At 36.8% G+C, this 13937-nt stretch overlaps 3 protein-coding genes across 4 annotated transcripts; 2 read left to right on the top strand and 1 right to left on the bottom strand.

Annotated features, from left to right (window-relative positions):
* Positions 1 to 90: 90 nt before the first annotated feature.
* uqcc2 (ubiquinol-cytochrome c reductase complex assembly factor 2) lies at positions 91 to 5884 on the top strand. Its single transcript, XM_077198256.1, has 4 exons — positions 91 to 386; positions 704 to 778; positions 1048 to 1117; positions 5281 to 5884. Exons 1-4 carry the CDS (start codon positions 249 to 251, stop codon positions 5385 to 5387), a joined length of 390 nt encoding a protein of 129 aa, XP_077054371.1. The 5' UTR covers positions 91 to 248; the 3' UTR covers positions 5388 to 5884.
* tspo (translocator protein) lies at positions 5535 to 8737 on the bottom strand. 2 transcript variants are annotated; one of them, XM_077198254.1, is made up of 4 exons: positions 8458 to 8737; positions 7286 to 7459; positions 7004 to 7142; positions 5535 to 6833 (listed from the first exon to the last, which is right to left on the bottom strand). In XM_077198254.1, exons 2-4 carry the CDS (start codon positions 7456 to 7458, stop codon positions 6657 to 6659), a joined length of 489 nt encoding a protein of 162 aa, XP_077054369.1. In that variant the 5' UTR covers position 7459; positions 8458 to 8737; the 3' UTR covers positions 5535 to 6656. The 2 variants fall into 2 exon arrangements, with proteins under 2 accessions (XP_077054369.1, XP_077054370.1); XM_077198255.1 differs by having other exon boundaries at positions 7286 to 7472; positions 8458 to 8702.
* A 1892-nt stretch (positions 8738 to 10629) lies between these two features.
* Positions 10630 to 11706, top strand: LOC143707146 (uncharacterized). Its single transcript, XM_077199901.1, has 3 exons — positions 10630 to 10765; positions 11012 to 11155; positions 11246 to 11706. The coding sequence occupies exons 1-3, from the start codon at positions 10663 to 10665 to the stop codon at positions 11704 to 11706; spliced, it is 708 nt and encodes a 235-aa protein (XP_077056016.1). The 5' UTR covers positions 10630 to 10662.
* The last annotated feature ends 2231 nt before the right edge of the window (positions 11707 to 13937 follow it).

Here is a 13937-nt window from a genome sequence, read left to right as displayed (position 1 = left end):
GGTATTTAATGATTCTTTTAGTATTAGCAGAGCAAGCAAAGGGTCTTTGAAATTACCTTGAGATTTCTACGGCAAACCACGAGGTTAACAGTATGGTACTACGGATCCTCAGCTGGGACAAACCATATTTAGAGACGGGCAATTTGCTGTATAAGGGATCAATTTTGAAACGCCGTATCATTTGACCCTCCACGGCTTACAGTTTTCAGCACAGTGAGTGCAGTTGTGAAACACCACCTACGTAAAAGATGTCTGCCACCAGATACCGTCGATTTCTAAAGCTGTGCGAGGAATGGCCAAAGGACGAATCAAAGAAAGGGCGAGATTTAGGAACATTTTTACGCCAAAGAGTCGCCAGTGCTTTCCGAGAAGGCGAAAATACACAGGTAAAGTTAGGGGATTTACTAAGGGAATTACATTTACCCTTGTTGCAGACCTTGCCAGTTGCAAGACAAGTAAAATGTCATCTTTCATATTATGCACAGAAGTAACGTTAGGCTATATTCGCGTTCAGTAGACAGTGACTTACATGTTTATCAGGATATGTTAGAGGAGTTCTTTTTGTAACATGTAAATTATTTGGTTTATTTTCTTTAGCTCAGTGTAAGTTTTTTTTCTTGTAAAGATTCTTACTAAAAATATTCTTGAGCAACAATACAAATATCTAATGCAACACTGCCTTTTGTCTTGTGTATCAATTTAGATTTCAGACCCAGAGAAATGTGATCAGCTGTATGAAAGTCTGGCTCGCATCAACAGTAATGTGTACAAAGAAAAGGTGAGTGAAATTTCTTAAAAGATTTTCTAGATCTAAGTTTATATTTATATAATCAGATTTACTTAAACTGACCTGTCCTCTTCAAAAAAGTTGTATTTTTTGTATCTTTACAATCTTCATAGCTCGCATATTCTGTGGAGACTGGAATATTTATTGTCAAAACATCTTTTCTCACATTTTTGTTGAATGTCTCTCTGTGGGATTTAGTTGATTTGATTGACACAAACCTTAGTTTGACAATCATAATATTTTTGTCCGTTTGTTTTCAGTTTCCACGAGCAAAAGATACAAGTTTTACAGGTGTGACAGTGGAAGAGTGCCGAATACTATTGGCAACAGGTGAGGATTTAAACTTAATACTGTGATGTCAAAGCTGATTTCTCTGCATCATTACTCCAGTCTTCAGTGTCACATGATCCTTCAGAAATCATTCTAATATGATGCTCAAGAACAATTCTTCAAAACAGTGCTTCTGCTTCTTAATATGTTTGTGGAAGCAGTGATGCAATATTTTTTCAGGATTCTTTAGAAAGTCAATTTAAAAGTCTTTGCTGTCCCTTTTGATGAATTTAATGTGTCCATATCGAATGTTTTAATTTCTTTTAAAAAAAAAATCTTACTGACCCCAAACTTCTTTCTTTCTTTGTTTATTTATATAGCACTGCTTAAATGCAACCGAGGTTGCCCAAAGTGCTTTACATTAAAATAAAACAAGAATAAAAGAAAAAATATAAAACATACATAGTAACAAATCTCACACCACATTGAGATTACCTGTTATAAGCGGTCAATAATAAATGTGCCTTGAGCAAGTTCCAGAATACCAATATAGATTTAGCAGATCTAATAGATAGAGGTAGCTCATTCCATAATCTCGGTCCCATAACAGCAAAAGCGCGATCACCTTTGTGAAGGAGTTTAGTCCTTGGTACGACAAGAAGTATTTGATTTTCTGAACGCAATGCTCTAGGGGGATTATAAGGAATCAAAACTTTTGCAAGGTACATGGGGCCTGATTATATAGATTTGTATACAAACATTAAAATCTTATATTTGATTCTAAGGTTGCGACTACACTTGGCATTAACATGCGATCACTGTGATTAGCCAATCAGGACATTGTGCGTTTACATTTGTTCACATTTAGTAGCCTCTGTATCTGGATAACAGATCGGATTTCTGTTTCCTGCATAGATTATGTCTGTAGCACTAAGAGTAAAGATGATACAAATTAAACAATGTCCCAATTGCTGTCACTTTACTTTCAATCTCCAGTAATTAGATCAAATTTATTTTTTTGAACGAAGAAATAAAAAAATGAAAAATTTGATCATACAAAAATAACTGGGTTGATCATGTTAAAGTCACATCGATCATCTGGGTTTAAGCTTATAGCGTGCAATGACTATATTGACAGAAATGGGAGATTGATAAACATGCTGAAACAATAAAACATTCAACATTTAAAACATTAAAAAAATCCGATTCCGATTATTCCTCTGGCAAAGCAGCGTGCAGTTCTTCATGACTGACTGTGATTGTACAGGCGATTGCCTCGTTCAGATAATGTTGCAAAATTAAAACAAAAAATGACACTCATAGTAGGCTATCATGTAAGTCTAAATAAACTGTTTTAAAGATTGACGTTTATTGTAAGGTTCAAATAAGTTTCATTTCTTGTCTAAACTGCGTCTGGCCATTTTTTTCTGACAGCCACGCGGGGAGACTGGGCGGGGATTTAAATTACGCCCACCTGTGAATGCAGACACAATGGCTGGATTGCGTTTACATTACACTGAGATCCGATCACAATGCGTCCTCGACTACCTCCGAACCTGGACACGCTGATCGGATAACATTCCGATCAGAAGTGCGTTTACACTTGTCTTTTCAATGTGTATGTGGACAACATCCGGATACAGGTCGCATGTTAATGCCAAGTGTAAACGCAGCCTAAGATGAACGGGGAGCCAGCGCAAATTAGCTAAATTAGCTAAAATCAGAGTAATAGATTATATTTCTTGATCCTCTTTAACAGCCTCGCGGCAGTATTTTGCGCTGATTGTAAACAGGCCAGGGATGCGGGAGAGATGCCACAATAGAAGGAGTTCCAAAAATCGAGGCGATAGAACAAAAGTATGAATAGGCCTAGCTCTTTCAAAATCTAAATTTGATAAGAAAGGGTTAGTTTTCACTAGGAGACGCAGATTATAAAAACAAGCATGTATCACTGAATTGATTTGCTTCTCCCTTTTTAGGTCATCATCGATTTGGTTGCCTAAATCTCGTACCGACGTTTTACAGTAAGGTGCCAATGGGCTCGAATCTAAAAGGACCTTGGTAGGGTAATTTGGCTGGCCAAACACAATGACCTCTGTTTTGTCCTCATTTATCCAGTTTATAACATCATTTAGGCAAGCTAAAAGACAATCCAAAGATTTCGTCGAGTGTCTTAGTGGTAATTGAGTGTCGTCGGCGAAACAGTGGAATGATACTCCATGCTTTCTAAAAATGCTACCCAATTGGAGAAAGTACAAAGAAAAAGTGTTGGAGAGAGTATAGACCCTTGCGGCACACCCCATGGAAGGCGACTTTTAGTAGCGGCCGAATTTCCATAATTGACTGAAAAATACCTATCACTTACAAAGGATTGAAACCATTTCAAAACTGTACCCTTAACCCTTTCACACGTAAGTTTAAAATATTCTAACTGACCCCCCAGCGTGAGTTTTTCAAGGCGACCGTTATTTAGAACTTGTCACTTTAATGTTTCCATGGTGACGGCGTCATTGCTTGTCACGTGACACAGCGCAACCACAACACAGCGCTGAATGAATGATGATCTGCTTTTATGTAATTTCCCCTTTTTTATTAAAAATATTCACAAATGTATTAGCCATAGCATGAAACACTGATATTCCGATTGTCAAATATGTGCAAGTGGATGTGTTTTGATGTTTAAACACCTTTATAACGATCGCGTTAGTTGAGCTGTATGCGCGGTGGGCAGCGCCATGTTAGTTTGTTTCACAGTTCAGAGAATCGGATCTGTTGGATTTACACGTCAATTCCTCCACTTCTCACGAAATGCATGAAAGTAAGTGGCCGGTGAACTGGGAGAAGAATAGGGTCAAATGTAAAGCTACTTACACAATGTGTATCTGATATGAATAAAACGTGTCGTCTTATTATAATGTAAAGGCATAGACATCAGTGTGTATTTTACAAACTCAAAATCATTGTTTTGCTAGTACTTGTGTGTATTTAAATGTCTGAAACCTAAAATAAACATTATGTGGTTGAAAACACTCAATAGTTGTGATATATGACAGCACTGAGTGGGTCCTTCTCTGGCTCAGCGCCAGCAAACGCGCGAAAGCACGTTTGAATTTAGCAGTTGATCACGTGATGCACTGACCGTTCTAATCACACCGGTGTGATCGTACGCTCCAGGGACCAGCCAAGACTGATCACACCGGTGTGATCGTACGTGTGAAAGGGTTAAACCTGCTATGTGTTCAAGGCGAGAGATAAGGATATCATGATCAATCATGTCAAAGGCTGCGCTCAGATCCAGTAACACCAGAATAACAGCATCTTCTTTGTCTAGTTTGCTTTAACAACCGACTAGGTTTATACAGCGGGTGCGTTTCAAATTTTGCACAATGTCTTGTAGTATTGATGCAGTAATAGGCTGAAACTCCCTCCACTCTGCAATGCAAGCAGGAGTGTCTGATGGATCAAAAGCCACAAACGGAATCTGAGAACGCTGATCAATGATCTTTTGGCTGAAAAAATATAAAAACTCCTCCCACAAAATCAGTGAGGACTTTTGGTGTGTGTTGTTTAACCGATTAATAACAGAATTTATGTGGATTTAAGTCCAATGTTCATCTACGCCTAAAAGCGGCAGAGAAGATTCTAGCCTGTGAAGATTGCACTTGGTTTTAAACAGCGCAGAGAATTCGACATTTGTAGAATCACTTCGTTTCCTTGACCAGCACACAGTCATCCAAAAGCACAGGTTGAATGCCAGTCGATGTCTTAAAAGTTACAAGCATATGATCTGGAAAATATGTCTCACAAACCCTTACATCATCAATTTGCAAATTATGAGTAAAAAAATGACCAAGTTTGTGAGTAGGGCTATTTACCCATTGCACCAAGTCAAATGATTCAATCGGATTTAAGAATTCACTTGAAAGTGTGTCCTTACCACAGCAAATATACACACTAAAATCAAACAAGAGCAAAAAGCGCTCATACTTAGTAGACATTTCGCTCAGTAAATCAGTAAATTCCTGGACAAACATTTTATTTGGTTTCGAAGGCCGATAGACTCAGCCGACCGTCACAGGGTTTGTAGCTGTAATTTGAAACGGTTGAAGTTCAAAGCTGTGTTGAGGTTCAACCGGGAGTATCTGACATTGAATGTTTTTTTTTATGTATAGTCATTAACCCCCCCCCCTCCATTAATTTATTTGTCTTTTTCTTTTTTGCAGGAAACATGCAGCAAGCAGATGAGGTAAAGAAGGGATTGTGGAAGACACTAACTGAGCGCTTCTCCTCTAAACCTGAAGATGGACCCTCTGAAAAAAACGAAAAATAATCATCATACTGTACAGATCTTATTCCTCTTTGCACTTTTTCAAATAAAACAATTAAGGAGTGTATTTAAATCTTCACTTCGAACAACTGTAGCTCTCTTCATGTTGATAGTTGAACAGAAACTTTCAAGAAGTAAACGGACGAATGGTTTCATTCGGAGAGCTTTATTAAAGTTAGAGAAATGTGATCATTCAGGAAAAACAATATTCAGTTTCATAGATTATTACTTGCTTATTATTTCTCTTGAATCCATAATGCAAATAAATATTTTTTGTATTTACCGTAAACAACCCAGTATGTTTTATGATTCCACTGGATAAAAAGCCATGCTGAATTATGTACACTCTTTAAAATTTACACCTTTCTTTTTTCCCCCTTAAGACTATGTATTTTTTTCTAGATGGTTGAATCCTCTGTTGGGCATATGTAGTTGTGGGGGGTTAAAGTAGGTTCACTCAAAAAATCTTTATTCAAATTACAAAAAAGGAAAGAAAATCAGACTTTTGTCTTCAATACTTCTCTTAACATAATTTGGGGTTATATATTTATTCCTTAAAGTCTAAAGTAAAATGGAAATTAAAGACTATTTTAATTTACTATTTTTACTATTTTAACAGTCCAGCATAATTTATTGTGATTTTGTAAATTGTGAACAAATTTTGTGCAATTTGTAATTTAGGATTAGGATGAAATGACAGCAGTTTACTAATAGAAAGTTGCATAGACAAGTGAAATAACAAAGCGGAGTGCACACTGGGGAATTTTCTGCCAGATATTGATAAAATGGCCTACGCCATGGGAAAATATGTTCATAAAAGATAGATGATAAAAACCTACCCTGCCTGACCACCACCCTTGCACAGCCGCAAATGTTTGTGACCAGACCTTGGTGTTTGAAATAAGATATATCTTGTAACTGAATTTCCTTTCAAGAAACAGAGTCGTTAAAAAAAGATTTATTCATAAAAATAGGCAAGAAGACAAACATTTTTTTTTGTATTAATTATTTTAAGTTGGAAGAACTAATAAACTGATCTGTGTAAAATGCTGAACTTAAGTGAAAAAGTTATGGAAGCATTAGAACATTCTCATTTTATAGCCTTTCCTGCTCTTATAATTAAGACATGGTGAATTTTCTGATATTATAAACGTGTAAAAAAAAAAAAAAAACATTCTTCATTATTAAATAGTAACTTCAAATGGCCAACAAGCAAAATAGTTTTCTAGTCAGTTGTGTTAGTTAGAAAGGTGTTAGTTTTTATTGGCCTCTTTAGTCGTCTTTTTTGGGATCTGGATTGTCTCTCCAAATGCAGTAGTTGAGGCTGGTAGCTAGGCAGAGCCAGGCCATGTATGGTACCATGAGCAGTGTTGCAGTGCGGCTGATGGGATACCAAGACACCATTGTGGCTGCCACTGTGCCACTCAGCATCACTAGCTCTATCATCGCCTAGATATGAAAGAGCAACAGAAGAACTGTACTATAGGGATTCAGTCAAGCATGTCTTCACAAATATCTGATACTATCTCATAGCTATATGCAGAGAAACTGGTCCTGGTTTCCCTATAAAGTAGTTTAACTGAACAATATGATTTTTGAACCTTAGAGTAATGTCTCACCAGTTTAATTTTGTGCGCTCCAAAGAAGATGGGAGTCCAGGCCCAATTAAGTGCCAGCTGCAACCCATAGAGCCCCAGTGGCACCACTGCATCCTGGCTGAAGCCTCCAAGCTCTTTCCACACAAGGTATGAACCGTAGCTTTAAAACAATAAAATAACTTATTCACACCATCTGGAGGTTTCTTTAGTTATTTATTAACTTTTAAACTTAACTTCAACTTCCTTCAAAGCTTTTAAATGCATAACTGACAGATATAGTTAGTGGCCACTGTTTTAACTAACCCCATGCCAGTGTAGAGAGTGGTCCACACCACTGGAAAGGCAGCATTAGGTGGCCTCCATGAGGGTTTATTGAGCGTGGTGTACCAGGTCTTCACCTCCTTCCGTGTAATAAGACCTCCAAATATCCCACCAACGTGTGGCAGGGCGGTCAAACTCAGCATAGGAATCCACATCCTTTCAATGCAAACTGGCAAATTAAGATTTCTAAGCAATTGCCTATGTACATACACATTGTTTTAGTGTAATTGCTCTGCACCTCCTTGTCCGTATAACAAGTCTGACAGCTTATCTCCACAGCATGTGAGTCAAGGAGGCCAACAGTAGCTTAGGGCTCATTAGTAGTAAAATAAGGACATCGGCCTTCAAAAAATGCAATCATACAACATTAGCTTGATGCAAAAAAAAAATATATATATATATATATAACGTTAGTAAAATAAGTGAAGCATTCAAATATAATACTATTTTGCTATAGCTATTGGGTAAACATGTAAACACAAAAATTGGTAACACTTTATTTTACAGTGCGTGCACTTAGGCTACAGTGTAGGCTACTTACCTAAGAAAGTACTGGGTAATATAAGGTAACTACATGGGTTACGGTTAAATTTAAGGGTAGGCTCAGGGTTAGTACTTAGTTATTATCCAGTTATTACAATTACTAAAATAAATACATAGTGTGTACGCAAGGAACATAACTATAAAGTGAAACCAAATAATTGAATACAAATAATAAACGTAAGATTAACGTAGATTTTAAACGTAAATAGGAAGTGCGTTCTAAATAAATGCCGGTTAGGTAAAAGTTGTCACATTTGTTCGACATAAATATTTATTTGTTAAAAAAAGCTAATTTGAATGAACTTCCAACAATGGAATAGAATCATACATAAGAGAGATATGCCAGTTCAGTTTGTCCTGCAATGGGAGCGACTCCACGCACGTAGCCTGGCCATTGCCACTAAAACTGTCGAATATTAGACAGTATTCTTAATTCCTTTCGTGCAAATAGCATGAGGGTTCGCAAAATGTTAGTCACAAGCTCGGCAGAATAATATTTAAAGCGCGCTACAGATAGAAGAATTTTATATACAAATAGAAACGCCCTTGTCAGAGTAAAGCAGTTGCGTTTTATACTCATGGTTGTACTAAATCAGCGCTGTTGTTTTTACCTGACAGGTCGAAGAGTTCGAGCTCGATGTTATGTGAAGGCGAGAGAAGTCTCGATGGCCTTCTATGACCGGAATGATCTTGAAATCATGATATAACTTTGTATAACACACAGTGGGCGTGCAAGAAGGACTGCTGTTGCTCTTGTGTCGAAACAATGCTCTTTAAACGTTGGCCACTAGAGAGAGTCATGTAAATATCTGCCGCTCCCTCGTGTTGTGAAACGATCCCTCAGCAGAGTATGCGCGAATGGTGTGTTCAAGAAGATCAACGTGGCGCTGCGCTGCGCTGCATCAGATGTCAGTTTTTTTTAAACCACTGTAGATACCACTGACAATTAGCTTTTGATGTGTCAAATATCAAGTAGTCGAAAAAGAGTTGCCGAATCGATGACGACAACAGAAACCTGTCAATAACATTGAAATATAGGCTATAAGTAAGATAGTTTTGAGTGTAGACGTATCTGTTGTGTAATAGTTTCTAATGTGTGTGTATGGATTGAATGAATAATGTGCACGCAAGAATATTATGCAAATTAACACGAAGATCGGAACAGTTTTATTCCCATGTGTTGGGTAAGAGCACCAAGGAAACGTGCACGATGCAGATGTAGGCTCAGTAGGCTACTGTTTAATAGACTGCTTCTTGAAGAAATAGTTATTTGCTTTTTAAACCTTACAAATGTTTTACCCGTAGAGATTTAACATGCACTGCGACCGAGTGATTATGTTTATATTCGCAGTGCCTATATTCTAATTTATTCAAAACATTATTTTGATAGACTGTATCACAATTCTGTAGTAAATCAAAATTGACATTTGCTACAAGTTCATTATTTTAGCGCAGTTATATGAACTCCCGTAGCTGTTTATTAATTTCCTTGTGGTCATGGCTTTATTAAGTGTGCCGTGTCTTTATTTTGTGAAAGCAGCTCAATCTATTCAAATTCAGTTAGATGGATGTTTGCAATCAAGACCAATCTCAGAAAACATGAGGTTTGACCATAATGGGTTTAACCTCATGATTGATGACGAAATTTTATTTTGTCACCGTAACGGACGTTTGCCATCATATGCATATTTAAAACAAAATCTTGGTAAAAACCAGTAGAACTTATTTATCTAAAAAACAAAAACTATATTGAAAGCTTAACGAGCTGTCATATTTGGTGACTGATTTTAATAGATTAGAGAGGATCAGTAGCCATTTATTCATTTGCAACAAGAATAGGCGTGTTCAAACCTTGATTTTTAAAGCCTAGCAGTGTTTGTTTTCATGCCAAGAGTTCAAAATGTATCATCCATTCTTTTTTATTTTATTTTTTGATGAAAGAAAGATCTGAAAATGTTTTAAATATAGGCTAAAGAAAAATATTCTCAATGTGTGATGCAGCGGCGAGCTATAACGCACATAGGCTGTGTTATTTCCGCGTGTGTGTTAGAGGCTGAATTCAACCGAACTACTGCCAAACTGCCCATACCAGTTCTGAAAAGGATGTCTACTTCATAAATTGTGTGAAAATTATGGAAGTATAAGGTTCAGCGGATCACTCAAACCATGGAAATGGAGGCGCCCGTATTTGATCAGTAGCTAATGAAGCTTGTACGTCATAGTTAAGGTAGCGCCCAAACAAAATCTTATATGAAAGCCCATTTTTATAGATATCAAACCTAAAATTTGGAACACAACTTGTTCAGATTTTTTGCTTTGATTTTCTTGCAGTTTTAGAGAAAACATGTTTTGTAAAATAAATATTTTATATAAAAATATATATATTTTTATATTTTATATAAAATATTAAGATGCATATTTTTACATTTTCATAGGCATAAACAAACTTCTAAAACTTATTTTCTATTTCATTTTCATAATTTCATTAACTTTCACTTCTACAATATGCTACGTGTCTTCTTTAATTTTGGCAGTGATGGCTGCAAAAATGTACTCCTTTTATTGTCTATATATCTGTATATGGTGCAAATGCATTTTTTTGGTTGTATTTAACTGTGCATCATTTCATCTCCTGCCACTGCAGGAATTACAATAAAGCCACATTGATTTTGAAGCCGTTTAACCTTTATGACATCATAAAGGGAATTCTTAGGAATGCTTCTTTTAAACATACTAACAGCAGGTGAAAGTACTGAGGGCTTATTTTTCTGCTAACAATTTCAGTTGAACACATTTGACTTAAGAGCAATTTTTACATGACTATCTACTTTTCAATGAATTCCTATGACTGTTCCCAGTCCGGTCTAGAGGATGAGCAGTCTTCTTGCATTCCACCAGCTCAAATAGGCCTGAATAATGGTAAGAGAACATGATTTCCCGCTTAAAGTGGTTAATTTAAACCAAACAAATAATCGAGCATAACCTCTAAACCAGCTATTTTTGACGGATTTTTTTTTTTAATTCATCCAAAATGCTGTGCAATAAATTTTATATGAATTATGATTATAATGACATTTTTGAATAATATTTCTTCATACAACATCAGTTAAATCTGATTTAAATATGTTTGCTTGTTACATTAAATTGCATTGTGTAATTTTTAAGGACCCCCCACGACCCAAAATGAATTCATGGCACCTCCATCTCCACCTCCTCCCTCACTACAGGATTACAGAGATGAGGTGGAATCTACGACCCTTCCAAGATCTGATGCGATTGAGACCCATTGTGGTGTTATCACACCTGAAAGTAATTTCCTATTACATTAATATCACACCAATGTTGCAGTTTATCAGTATAGAGGTGATAGAGATATTTGCTTATGTTTTTTATGTTTAGATTTGATCTGGGATCCTCCAAATCTTAAGGAGCTTGGTCCAATGAGATTTGTAGGTGTTTACAACCTTCCATCAGCCTTCTGGCCTCCCAGCCTAAAGGAAAGGGTGAAGAATCTTGGCATTGATGTGGATGGAACAAACAGAGCTGATGACAGCAGCAACATAAAGAATCCATCCTCCTTTGTGCCATATGATACGATTGAGGACCTTCTTGAGAATTTGAATTTCTCAACACCTTCCCATCATGCAAATGAGAATATTTTTGACATATTAGGCCTCTCTGATGAATACTATGGACAGACTGAGATTGCTGCCATCACAGAGCAGGGAGAGGACAAGCACGAGCTATCTCTCAGCCCTGGAGTCATGGAAGCTGCAGCCACTGATTCTGAGGAACTTCTGTCTTATTTCACAGGCTCAAGAAAGAGAAAGAGGGCTATTTACCCTGACAATGAGTTTTGAGATGCATGATGATTTTGAGCTCTTCGAGCCTCCACATTCGAAGCCTCGCCTGGACTCTTGTGAGACTGTTGAAGATGTTCTGTCTCTTTATCATGCCATCTACTCTGACGAAAGCACAGCTTTTTATGATTAAAGCAATGTCTGTGGCAACCATCTGTGGATTTTGCCATTCAAAAATGTCATATCTGCTGCAGTATAAAATGAGCTAGATGGAAATGTAGCGTACCACAGTTTGGTAACACTATACAATAAGGTCTCATTTGTTAAAATAATTTAATGCATTAGCTAGCATGAAGGAATAATTAGCTATATATATTTTTTGTTTACAGCATTTAGCCTTGTGGGCAGCACTCCAACATGTAACACAGTTGTGCTTTTTTATTTAAAAAAAAACAACAAAAAATTATCTGAGGTTGAAAAGTATAAACCATAAGATTGACAGACATTTTTTCTGGGCCTGCTTTTAAAATAAATTAAAAAAAATATTTTAAATGTCAGAAAATACTTCAGATATTTGACCTTTCTGTTCAAATAAACAAAAGCCCAAGAACATGTTAAAAAATATAAGAATATTTGTAAATATATACATAGATTAAATGTTTTAATATTTTATAAAACATTTCTGAAAATAATGATTAAGTTAACACAAAAGATCTGAGAATCTGATATATATATATTTTTAAAAAGGTCAGATTCTCAACCTTTTGAATGAAAATGCTTCTTTTGTGTAGGTTATACAGGTGCTGGTCATATAATATCATCAAAAAGTTGATTTATTTCAGTAATTCCATTCAAAAAGTGAAATTTTGATATTATATTCATTCATTACACACAGACTGATATATTTCAAATTTAATTGTGATGATTAAAACTGACAACTAATGAAAATCCCAAATTCAGTATCTCCGAAAATTAGAATATTACTTAAGACCAATACAAAAAAATAATTTTTAGAAATGTTGGCCAACTGAAAAGTATGAACATGAAAAGTATGAGCATGTACAGCACTCGATACTTACTTGGGGCTCCTTTTGCCTGAATTACTGCAGCACATGCGGTGTGGCATGGAGTCCATCAGTCTGTGGCACTGCTCAAGCGTATCGCATCTTCCTCTTCACAATACCCCATAGATTTTCTATAGGGTTAAGGTCAGGCGAGTTTGCTGGCCAATTAAGAACCGGGATACCATGGTCCTTAAACCAGGTACTGGTAGCTTTGTCACTGTGTGCAGGTGCCAAGTCCTGTTGGAAAATGAAATCTGCATCTCCATAAAGTTGGTCAGCAGCAGGAAGCATGAAGTGCTCTAAAACATCCTGGTTGACCGCTGCGTTGACCTTGGACCTCAGAAAACACAGTGGACCAACACCAGCAGATGACATGGCACCCCAAACCATCACTGACTGTGGAAACTTTACACTGGACTTCAAGCAACGTGGACTCTGTGCCTCTCCTCTCTTCCTCCAGACTCTGGGACCTTGATTTCCAAAGGAAATGCAAAATTTACTTTCACCAGAGAACATAACTTTGGACCACTCAGCAGCAGTCCAGTCCTTTTTGTCTTTAGCCCAGGCGAGACGCTTCTGACGCTGTGTCTTGTTCAAGAGTGGCTTGACAAAAGGAATGCAACAGCTGAAACCTATGTGTTGCATACGTCTGTGCGTGGTAGTTCTTGAAGCACTGACTCCAGCAGCAGTCCACTCTTTGTGAATCTCCCCCACATTTTTGAATGGGTTTTGTTTCACAATCCTCTCCAGGGTGCGGTTATCCCTATTGCTTGAACACTTTTTTCTACCACATCTTTTCCTTCCCTTCGCCTCTCTATTAATGTGCTTGGACACAGAGCTCTGTGAACAGCCAGCCTCTTTAGCAATGACCTTTTGTGTCTTGCCCTCCTTGTGCAAGATGTCAATGGTCGTCTTTTGGACAGCTGTCAAGTCAGCAGTCTTCCCTGTGATTGTGTAGCCTACAGAACTAGACTGAGAGACCATTTAAAGGCCTTTGCAGGTGTTTTGAGTTAATTAGCTGATTAGAGTGTGGCACCAGCTGTCTTCAATATTGAACCTTTTCACAATTTTCTAATTTTCTGAGATACTGATTTTGTGGTTTTCATTAGTTGTCAGTTATAATCATCAAAATTAAAAGGAATGAACACTTGAAAATATATCAGTCTGTGGGTAATGAATGAATATAATATTAAAATTTCACTTTTTGAATGGAATTACTGAAATAAA

This window comes from Siphateles boraxobius, unplaced genomic scaffold, assembly GCF_051911475.1.
Source record: "Siphateles boraxobius isolate OS27281-9 unplaced genomic scaffold, OSU_SipBor_1 41, whole genome shotgun sequence".
Taxonomy (NCBI): Eukaryota; Metazoa; Chordata; class Actinopteri; order Cypriniformes; family Leuciscidae; genus Siphateles; species Siphateles boraxobius.
Note: the sequence above shows the minus strand (reverse complement) of the source record. Positions and strands in the feature narration are given on the sequence as shown.